The sequence below is a fragment of the Nicotiana sylvestris genome, chromosome 4 (genome assembly GCF_000393655.2).
Source record: "Nicotiana sylvestris chromosome 4, ASM39365v2, whole genome shotgun sequence".
In the NCBI taxonomy this organism is placed as follows: Eukaryota; Viridiplantae; Streptophyta; class Magnoliopsida; order Solanales; family Solanaceae; genus Nicotiana; species Nicotiana sylvestris.
The window spans coordinates 170,672,550-170,684,629 of NC_091060.1; the positions used below are offsets into that span (position 1 = coordinate 170,672,550).

Sequence of the window (12,080 nt, forward strand, 5' to 3'; positions counted from 1 at the left end):
CCACATTCTTTTTGTTACCATCTTTTTCCTTCTCCTATCTTTGGTTCCTCTTTCTCGACTTCCCGTTGTTTCAATTCACTTGCACCAAGTACACCAAATGATGTGCAAATATGAGGGTAAAATTCATGGTGTGAAAGCTGGGATCTTTTAACCATTGAGTTGCAAGGTGTAAAGATTGTAACTTTTCTTCATGGATGCTACACTTGAAGCTAGACCAGTTTAACAAAATTGGCAGTGCCTATTCCAACAAACCTTGTTTGATCACTTTGATAGTGTTTGAAGACATTGATTCATCCCAACTCTAAAACAGCAACCTTATTTTTTATTTGCTAGTACACTGAAGTGGCTCTTAATCTGGAACAGTTTGAGTACTTAAGCAACAAGATGATTTATTGTCATGGAAATACACCTGGGACAAAGCACTGTAAGTCGTAACCCGTAAGCGAATAAATTCCTTGTGAGATTAAAGAGAAAATTCAGTAATATGGCAAAATAGAGAAGTCTTGGTCTTTGATATCACGGGCGTGTAATGGTGGTTTCTATCCGAAAGGCTAACTTGAAATTAATCCAAACTGGAAGTTTGTCACGTCGACCAAACAACTTCCCTCGTACATTATTTCTTGTTACTTTTCAACTCTCAAATAAAGTAGCGTTTAACATCGACTCAAAGTGTCAAACATATGTAAATTGAGCAATGCTAATATTAAGTACTATAATCCACGTCTAGCTATCACGTTGCAGTAAGACATTACGTTATTGCTTTGAATCTGCTTCGTTTGACAAAGAAGGAGGAAGCTTCTAAGCTTTACTAGATGAAGCATGCCCGGGCTGAGCACGGGCCCAACAAAATCGTGCTGCGACAACCTATCGAAAAAATAAAAAGGCGCTGCGAAAATTTATGTAATTGTTTACACTACATACGAACAAAATTTCACATCCCAATTGACAGGCATATAGTGTATTGCAAGAACCTTGCACTACCGAAGAATGTTTTCTCCTTTGTATTTGCCCTCAAGAATCAAAAGAAGTTACATCATAAAATAAAAACAAAGGAGAAAGTTTCACTAAATAGATATGTACAATTATTTTAGTAGACATTTTTTATTTCTTTCAAGCGTGGTAATTACCCCGAAAATCTTTGCTTGCTTGGAGGCGTCTGGAGGCTGCAGCACGACCGGCAAGCAGAGCCAAGCCTGACCATTACAATCAGGAGGTGCATGGGCGTGACATGGACATGTAAAGCGTATTGCTTTTAGCATATCAATTTCCTTGAAAACAGCATATTGGGTTCTCTCCATCTCCAATTCTGCCTTAACAAGAATAGTTAAGTTAGAATTTATCAAGATAGCTAATATAAAAATTACATAAGTCCGAAATAAATTTGAGTAAGAATGCTAATAAATACTACAGATCAGAAAGCCACAGTTGAAGAGTCGATCATTAATCTTCCTCTAATGCAAAAGAAGCTGCAGATTTTTCTAATATGCTGCTCTTTTGCATGTCAAAGTTTGAACTATGAGCTTGTCACTAATTGTTATAGCACTTACTTAAAATTGGAATTTTCATTTTCCTTTAGTACAATAAAAAGTGAGAGAGCTACTTTCATTTATTTTCAGAAAGAAACTAACAGCAACATTAACTTTCATTCCACAAATTGATACAAAATTTTTATTAAACATTAAGATGGTACCAGATTTATCGAAACACTGCAATGGTAAAACTTCAACTGCCAGCATATAGATTCACTGGAAGAAGTGCATGCATTGATCCAATCCTTGAAATTACTAAAAACAAATGAAATGGTCCTATATGTAGCACAGAAAAGCAGCAGCCTAGACAACTAATCATCAAATGTGAGAAATGAGAAGCAATTTTGTTTTGTTACTACTTATTGTTAAGGTCTGGTCATTCACTGAATGACAAGAGCTATTATATTAGCGGAGACCCATGGTGCAACAACTTTGGGCAAGAGACGTAAGAGTTGATATGTCCATATAAATGAAAAAAATTAAGTTTGTGCCAGCTGCATTCTCTGCACAAAGAGTCTATCCTACTTTTTTAAGTGTCCTATGAGAAATCTGATACTGTTTGCAGAACATGATCGGTTAATGCATCCCCAACACTACTGTTATCTTAGAAACTGTAAGCAATACAAAAAATAATCACAATGAGGCCCAGATCAAGATGTATGCATGTAAAATTCGCTTCTGCGCCAAAAAGATTGTACCATTTCTTCCAATTATGAGCTTCTCAACGAAGGCTAAATCATAATATAAGCAGTTAGAAATATCTAAAAAAATTGGGAGAGAATTGAGGTCCTAGTAGCACAAGTCATGTCTTCTTCAATTGACACCAAGACAAACTCTAGGCATCTAAACTGGAAAATTAACATTGGAAAATTTCATAACTTTAGGAGAAAGAGGCTAAGATTAAGTTCTTGACATCTCAAGTGAAAAAAAAAATCTTAAAATAACAGATTGTAGTTCCAAAAATAAGATATGGTTTCTTTAGTAGTTTAGAGAGTTTTGTTTCATGTTTCACATAATTAATACTGAGGGAAATATACCCTGTCCAAATGCTCCAGTATTAAAACTACATTAGTATTTAAGGTAAATTTTAGTTTAATCAAGTTAAAGCGCACAGTTGGGAAGATAGAATCATAGTCTGCTATTTTATAGTACATGAGAGTTCTTTGAGGGAGTCAACTACTTATACCTGTAATTACATCACTTGAATCCTCTTTACTTTTATGAGGCAAACAAAGTAGAACAACATTGAAACATGATTAATAGCAAAGTGCAATGCTTGCCTTCTTTACTGTTACGAGGCAAACAGAGTAGAAAAATAAAATGCTTATATTAAAATGCAGCACGAAATTATCTATACAACAATCATGAAAATTAAGATAACCCATATAAGATGTTAATAATGCATTCTTGCTATTCATAGTGGCAGCCACATAAGCAGGTAAATGGTGAAAAAGATAACCAAATAGACAGCTCAGTTCAAGATGCATATATATATATATATATATATATATATATATATATATATATATATATATATATATATATATATATATTGCCTCTAGGTGAGCCACAATAGTGCTATTATCTCCACTCTAATTAAAAAGGTAAAACATGAAGCAAAAAATAAACAAAAATACAAATGCAAATATACGATAATGAAACTATAATAATCAAAGTATGAATTTAAGATGAAGATCATAAAGTTAATAGCTATTTTAGTGCTATCAGCAGTTGTCAAAGTCATACATCGGGATATTCCTTGTCCCTTTTTTTAGTTTCTAATAACATTTATTTTAGTTACTATATATTTTTTGTAAGTTAGCTTCTACTATAATTATTCACGGCATATCACCAAAATTTCCACAACTCTCAGATGTCCAATATTCAATCACTAAACAACTATAAAAAATTAAGGTCCCTTTGGATGTACAGATATTAATGAATTATTGATGAATATTTACATGCTTGCACATCTATTTCTCTTTCACCCATGTATTCCTCATTTTTTTCGGCCTTTTTTTAGAATGAAAGATCCATCTCTGATGCAAAATCTATTTAACAAAGATGATCTTCAATTAGTGCTGATCCACAAGACATCAAGCAAACTAAATGGAACAGTTTTGCATAGAGTTTAAAACAAGAAATTTTACACACGAAATCGAACAAAAATAACACTTGCTTCCCAGAAAACTCTGTTCATCATTCAGACTTGAAGTCCCTTGAAGCGCAACAATTTCTCAATCCTTTCTTGTTTGGGGATTGAGGCATAATTGTTATTCTCTCAGTCAAGAAAAGAAAAGGGTCATAGTCCATGAAAGAGTTGCAAAGCTTCAAATGCTTGCTAGGACAAATGTATCACCAATACTCTTAAAAGCATGTTAAACACCAGCTAATTTAATTGTTTAACCAACTGAGCACAATGCTATACTGAGATGAGCATGATGATTGACAAACAATTTGAGAATATGCATCGAAGAAATATTAGGTTTACAAAATATGTACGACAATCATTTTTGTTCCTTTATTTAATGAAACTTAAAAGAAAAATATTTTTTTTTTCTTGCTGATACAGTTATTTGGATTTATTGATATTAAATAAAACAGATTCTCTCAATTTTATTTAAAGAATAAAGCAAACTAATAGAACTCCTGATCCTTCGATTCATTAGGGAAAAAACCCATAGGAAATTAGATTCAACAATCACAACCACAAATTAAAAAATGGACTCTATGGTAAAATCCAAAATACAAAATTCTAAGTCAAACTCACAAAACATATAGAAGCACATATTCCTAAAAAAAAGGAAACAAAAAGGAACCCACATTTGCAAATGAGATAAAATGACTAATACAGACTGGTGGAATTCAGCCAAAAATTAAAGTAAACACGAAACAATACAACTCCAATGATCGTAAAAGAGATGCAAGGAAAATACAGAGAAGAGAACAACTACACAAAAAAGTAAAGAAAGGCAACAACAGCAAGAAAGCAACACCAACAATAGTGAAACCGTAAACCAGGTAATGAAGAAGGAAAAAGGAAGAAGAGAAAACTAAAATGAAAATGAAATAGGCATAACAAATAAAGGGGAAAACAGAAACAAAACTCCAGTGCAACAAACAACTAAAAATGAAAAACAAAAAGGAGAATAACCTGTAGGGAATACCTGAATATTGTGAGACCCAACAGAGAACCAGGACGCTAGAGATGGGGAACTGAGCTGAGGGAAAATTCTAGATGAAAACGATAAATAATTTGAGAGTTTTGATGATGTGGCTAGCCAATAAATACCACTCCTAAAGGACACGTATGCTATAAGTTATGAAAAGTCTAAAATGCCCTCAGATGGTCGACCATATTCGCTCTTCTACATAATAAGAAATGATCAAATATGCGTTGCTTTGCACCAAATTGAATAATGTTGGCATATTACACCCAGGTGATGATACAAAGAAGCTGTCCACATGCCTAACCTACAGATGAACAGAAAATAACAGCACAAACTGCACTTTTATTAGTGAGTTAGTGAGAGCCAAGCATCATCACAGAAACAAGTGAGGAGAAACTGCCAACAACTCGAGAATGGCATATGAAACCTCAGGCATTTTGCTGGCAATACCGGGGAAAACATCCCTTCTTGAGAATATTGAAATTACAAAATACACACACAGCAGTGAAGCACTAACTGTTTTACTTCTTCGACGCACTAATTCGTAACTCATATATCATCATCCTTACAGCTTTGAAGCGGCAGCCTTGTCTAAAAACCAAACCAATTCTCCTTCAGGTGAAACCATTTGCACGGGAAGCAAATCAGAACTTTCACTATCACCTAGTGATTTATGCACTACATCTGCCTTCCCAGCACCTGCTACAACAAGAGCGATATTGGCGGATGAGTTTATTACAGGAAATGTAAATGTAATCCTTTCCGGTGGAGGTTTTGGAGATTCCTTGATGAAGGTGACCCACTTCTCTTTCTCATGGACAAGAGGATGCCCGGGAAACAATGAAGCTACATGCCCATCGGGACCCATACCCAATAGCATTACATCAAATTTGGGAAATCCAGTAGCCTCAGAAATGTCTACAATCTTGCTCTTAACCAAATGTCTTAGACAAGTCTCATAATCATCTGCTGCACCCTCTGCTGATAATGCATCGTTTATGGCATACACATTGCCACTAGGAATAGGTATCTGCCCAAGAGAAAGAAGAGGTGAGCCTAAAAGTTTAGTAGATAGAATTAAGATGTGAAACGAGAGAAGTGATGAAGTAAAAAGAAGTGACAAAATGAGCTTAAAAGTTAAGTAGGTAGAATAAAGATGTAAAAGGGAAATGGTGATGAAGTAACAGCTCATTCATCATTCTTAAAAAGTACAAAACTGCCTAAATGTGATGCAAGTATCATGAACAGTTGGTAATCTAATAGATGCAGTCATCAGTAGGGGTGGCAAATGGGCGGGTTGGGCTAAATTTGGGCGGGTCAAGATGGGTTAGGTCAATAAATGGGTCATTGCCCAACCCCAGCCCAAAGTGTACTTGGGCTAAGATGAGCTGGGTCAAGATGGGCTAAACAATGGGTGATGGGGGTGGGTAGTTCAGAAAAAAACAGAAAATTGAAAATACAAAAAAAAAGTAAAAATTTTTATTTTAGGGGAGGGGGGTTTTTGCAATTTTTAGGGGTGGGTGGGGCAGGAAAAAAACAGAAAATTGAAAATACAAAAAAAAAAGTAAAAAGTTTTGAGGGGGTTGGTGGTGCAGAAAAAAAAAAGAGAAAACTGAAAATACAAAAAAAAAAAAGAGTAAAATTGGAGCAACTAAATAAATTTCTATATAAGTTGGGTTGAGATACCTTTTGTTTTGGTCGAGTTCCATGACTCATCCCAAATTGACCCATGAGCTAAAATGTTTGTAACCCAACCCATTAATCTTATGGCGGGTTGGGCGGGTTAGATGGGTTTGGGCTCAAATTGACACCCCTACTCATCAGCCATGCATCTCAAAAGTTTAGTAAGAATTTGGTAATTTAGTTCATAATCATCTTCGTTTCAAATACTCTGTAGCTTTGGAGCTGCTGGGACTGCCAGATAAGATGGCACATCTCAGAGCAAGCCCATTTAACTTGCTAGAGTTACCGAAGAACCTTCCCTAAAAGTGTATGGGCCAAGATTGAGGATATATTTCAAACCTGCTTAAATCATACTAAGCTGGAGTTAAGCAAAAGCCAACATAAGCTCAATCTGAGCTTATCAGCAACTCTACATGGCATTGAGCACGGGCAATTTTACTCATTGAACTTCAAAACATGTCAATTTTGCTTAAGCTATTCAATTACTATTCAGCTGATCCTGTAGATTTAACCCCCACTAAACTACTCTAGCAACAGAAATCTCAAAGCATTACCATTTAGTTTAAAGTAGGTAAGGTTACAATGGTAATGTTTGAAGTATTTTGCTAATACAACATTATTTCTCATATTACGTTCCACACAAAAGAGAGAAAAAGAAGAGGGACCTCAAATATTGTTTAGAAGTCATTGATAAAAGGGCTTCAAGGGTTGACAAGTTCTTTATATCAGGAATTTATGGATACGCTGCGCAAGCAAAAGATAAAATTTAATGTTGTATATTCTTGCTTCTCTTCTTTTTGTACAGCAGGTTCTTTTTTTCAAATTCTTTATATGTTGCCCTTTTATATGGATCACATAGTGTTACTCCACGTACCCCAGAAATGTGTTTAAAAGTTACTTGACATATCCGGCTCATCCAAACAATCAGGTTCATGAAATCTTCGGACTTTTTTACCATTTGTTTTTCTTTTGGGATGCATTATGAAGAGAGGATTTAAATGATCCCTCTCCCCCCACCCCCCACCCCCCAAAAAGGAGAAAAACCACGTAGGTAAATTTGCTTTTTTCGTTCATGATAAAGAGCCTATTCAACTTACCAACCAAAAAAATAAAAATAAAGAGACGATTCAAATGACAGCTCCCACCCCCTTAACATATAAAAAATCCAAAGATATTTGGTGATGATAGAAGTTTAAAGATTTGATCTTGTTAAGCAGTGTTGATTAATGGTCAATTTTGCACAATTACTTTGCACATGATTAATCAAGAGCCCCAAAAGTAGCATCAAGTTATAAGGAACAAAAGTCAAATGGTCACATCCCAAGGGGGTGAATAGGGGTATTAGTAACAGGGCGCAGGTTTGTTTAGCATGCCAAAGGCTTTTCCCTACACAGCAGCGGGAAGTTCAGCTTTCCCATAATTTACCAGAATGCTTTTGGCGAGCAATCATTTTGCCCCGTATGACAATTGGTTCTACCTTTCTCCTACTTTTGCAATATCCCATTACAATGCATATTTTTCATTCAAGACTGAAAGTAACAATAGAAATAGTGTAATTCTCAAATGTAAACATGAGAAAAGAAGCAACCTACACCTCCAGCCCCTGCCCGAAACAATAGACAGAGAAAGGGGAAAACCGTCTTTCTTTCTGCATTTCCATCTTTAACAAATACCAGCAACAACCTCTGTGACCACATGTTTAATCCAACAAGAACGGCAGCCTTTGCTCTATCCAAGAACAAACTAACGCTAGTTGCAGCTTAGGATAAGGACATTTACTCACTTTGGACTTATGGAATACTAAAAGTCGATGGATTATTGAACTGAATCTTGAGAGGTGCTTCACTGTAAGTTTCTACCTCAGACAGCTCTCGAAACTCACATGATCTTCGTACTAACATGTTAGGTCAGCATTTATGATTTGATCTACTAAGCCCTTCTCAAAAGAAAATTATTTGATCTACTAAGCAGAGACAACACACAAAATGCATTAACAACGAGATATTTGTTGGCAAATATAAGGGAAAGGTTCCTTTTCCAGAAAAAAAAAATACAAGGGAAAAGGTGAATCAATATTATTTATTTAAGAGATATATGAATGGCTTATCGAGCTAGGCACTATCCTAAGAAACTATTTTCGCAAAGTGAGTTTTTCACCGATTAAACAAGTCTTCCTCTATCAGAGGGAACATGAATAACAAAATTCAAATAATAACAAGCACGTTATGAACAAAAAAGATAAAACAACTAGGTATTTGTAGGGAAATTGACTACAAAGGAAATAAGGCTAGAGGGAGTATGTACTAAGATGAGGTCATAATTAGCAATTGTTGGTTTGTTGTGATAAAGCCATAAGCAAAACCAACTTTTGGTGCATCAACACGGATTAAAAATTGGGGTATGATTAGCTATATATAGGATGAGAATAGGCCTCTAATCACGGCAAGTGTCATGCCACTTATCCATAACTTCTCATGTATGGAGCCACTTAGCTAATTCACTTAACCATTTGTCTTTAAACTCTCATGCATGAAGCTATTTAGCTAATCTATTTAGACATATGTCCATTAACGCTTATGCATGAAGCCACTTATCTAAAATATTGTTGAAATATTAGCAACAATCCCCTACATATTTCAAAAAAATTTAAGAGTACGTCTTGCTAGATTTGTATGGTTCAAATGCAATCAACTTGGAGTCTTTTGGACTATGAAGTATGAACCTAACTTAGACCAATACAATTTCACCCGCAGAATTACGATTTAAATATAGTATTTATATGAACCAATAATTCTTATTGCAAGGAAAAAATTTCATCAATTACATTTTGACCCCTCACGATTAAGTTGTTCGACATGGTTTTGCACAAACATGCCATGCATGTTCTTAGTTATTCCTGAGAACTCTAGAGTTTTGGCCAAAATTTTATAGGAGTGGCACTATTTCACTCTCATATGGGTGAAATCATCAAAGTGTATACTACTTCAACTACAAATCCAGTAAGTTCTACTCCATTTCTTGAAGAATCTTTTGAAATAATTGTTAGAAATATTTTAATGATATTTTAGCTAAGTAGCAAGTTTCATGCACGAGGATTTATGGACAAATGGCTAATTAGATTAGCTAAATGGGCTCATGCATAAGAGTTTATGGACAGATGCATACATAAAAAATTATGACAAACGGCATGACATCATGATTAAAGACCTATTCTCATCCTATAAATAACTAACATACAGTCATTTTTGAATCCATCCAAACAACACCAAAATTGACTTCTTTATGGCTTCATCCAGACACACCAATAATCGCTAATTATTACTCCATCATAATACTTACTCTTAATAACGGCAGTAACAAGTTATCTCCTTCTGTATAAGACTTTTTGTTATTCTGTTTTTTAATATCTCTTTTGGTGCTTATCAGATTCCTTTTGTTTAGGATTGTTATTCACATAGGTTTCTCTGTATCCTAGATTCTCTTTAAGTTGTTACATTATTCACAGCTTTTATGTACTACACTTGGCTATATAAAGCTAACCTTATAATCAATATAACATAAGTTCTTCTGCCTTTATCGCTCTTTAACTCTTTCTTCTCTCTTTTCTCTACAGTTAATTTCCCTACAAACAAGTTGCTGTCTTTTCTTCTTTTTCGTTCATAACTTGTTGATCGTTATTTAAAATTTGTTGATTGTGTTCCCTCTATTCATTTTTAATTTATTTGGTAGGATGATAATATAAGTTGAGCTTAAATGAGGAAGTGAGGATTCATAATGTCGACCCCAACTTGTTTAGGACTTAGGCATATTTGTTGTTGTTTATGTTCCCTCTAATAGAGGAAGGCTTTAATTCTGGAAAGCTTTCACATTGCTAAAACAGTTTCTTAGGACAGTACATGGCACGACACAAGTCATTCATGTGTCTGCTAAATAAATAATATTTACTCCCTCAGTCACATTTTATGTAACACACTTTCCTTTTTAGTTTGTCCCAAAAGATGGCACCTTTACATATTTAGAAAACATTTTAACATTTCTTTAAACTCCATGTTCGATCAAACAGTACCACACAAATTGGGACGGAGGAAGTATTTACCTTTTACCTTATATTCTCCCAGTTCATTTTACCAGGGACCACCAGATCATTTTAGTCCTCGTTGATCCATTAGCAAGATTATCTTATTTAGTGTCTTAACCCAAGACATTTTGGTACATTATGTGTTTACACTATGGGCACAACTTGCATTCTCTGATACCACTGGCCTCAACTCCTAACAGAACTACTTTCTAATCTGATTTTTCCATATGGTTCATCCGGAGTAATGGAGTTGATGAATGGAAAGCTTAATAACAACAGAGTTTATTCTCCGTCAATATATAGCCCCGTAAAGTGCATTTCACCTCTGTTCAGATTACCCTTACATTCTCTGTGTAGAAACTCAGACATTAATGCAGCTCGTTGTTCAAATGTAAGGAAGCATTTGCACAATAAACCGATCATTTTCATTCCATTGATCGGACAAACAAATGAAAGAAGCATGTATATATATAGTACGAAAAATTATTTTAACAAAAAATTGAAGATATCACACACTGTGGAAGTGTTAGAATCAATATGTAGTAGAAAGACACAAATACCTTGGATAGAAAAGCATCATAAGCAAGCAAATAATTGCTATCAGGATGATCCTTTGGGACCACTCTCTCATCCACCCAGAAAACATGCCACTTCGACCAGTCTATTGAATCAATATATGGTGGCTCCACCAATTTCCTGCACAATTGCAACAAACACAAGCATTCAATTAACTTAAACACCAAAACCATCCCAAAGAGATTAACAACGAGAAGAATAAACAATTACCTAAGAGACTTGATAAGTGAACCACCGGAAACAACAACAGAAAAAGAACCTCTCTCTTTGCAAAACTTCTCCGATAAATCAGCTGTGTACTTCGCTAGAGACACGGCAAGTTCCTCTTCAGTATCAAACACTTCAACTTTCCCTTTACTTTTACCTGTCACAGTCTCAGCCATTGATGATTTAATTCTAAACTGAGATCTCGAGGAGTTTCTACTCAATACTGATATTCTCCTATGTGAGCGCGAGCAAAAAAGTGGCTTGCCAATTATATATGCAGATGTCAACGGCAGAGATCGGCGGAGAGGAGAGAATTGGGTAGGTGAGATGCGCAAGTTAGCAGCGAGAGCGCGAGAAGAAGAGGCTAACCGCAGCGCGCAGAAAGAGCTCAACGTGCTGGAGCTTTTATTAGCAAGGGTCGAGGAATACCTTGACATGAACAAATCGAATGAAGAACAGATCAGCGAAGCAAGAACAACAGATTCAGCCAACAATCAACAACTCAACGACCCGAGAATCCTAGAGCTTGTTTTTATTCGAGCTACTTTCTAGATCCCTATCCGAATGCAAAAAATGAACGGTAGAATCGAAGTAGGAACGACTTGAAAATTTGTTTCAGTTCGCGTTTCTGTTTCCCTTTTTCTTTTTGGAGCTTTTCTGATTTTTAAGCCCTGGAATTTTGAGTTGTAAATTTCAGCTGGTTCTCAAGGCTTGTGTGAGTGTGAATCGTGTTTGGTTTAGGTTGAAGCAGCAGCGAAGAAGATGAGAGTGTGAGGACAGAATGGAGAACAAGGGGAAAAGCTGCGCTGGTTTTGCGTTAGGGATCTGATGTGAATT

General features: G+C 35.5%; 1 protein-coding gene across 1 annotated transcript; it reads right to left on the reverse strand.

Moving 5' to 3' along the window:
* Window positions 1–4,912: 4,912 nt before the first annotated feature.
* LOC104233376 (probable 6-phosphogluconolactonase 4, chloroplastic) lies at window positions 4,913–12,080 on the reverse strand. The gene is made up of 3 exons (XM_070172361.1): window positions 11,247–12,080; window positions 11,021–11,156; window positions 4,913–5,729 (listed from the first exon to the last, which is right to left on the reverse strand). Exons 1-3 carry the CDS (start codon window positions 11,678–11,680, stop codon window positions 5,265–5,267), a joined length of 1,035 nt encoding a protein of 344 aa, XP_070028462.1. The 5' UTR covers window positions 11,681–12,080; the 3' UTR covers window positions 4,913–5,264.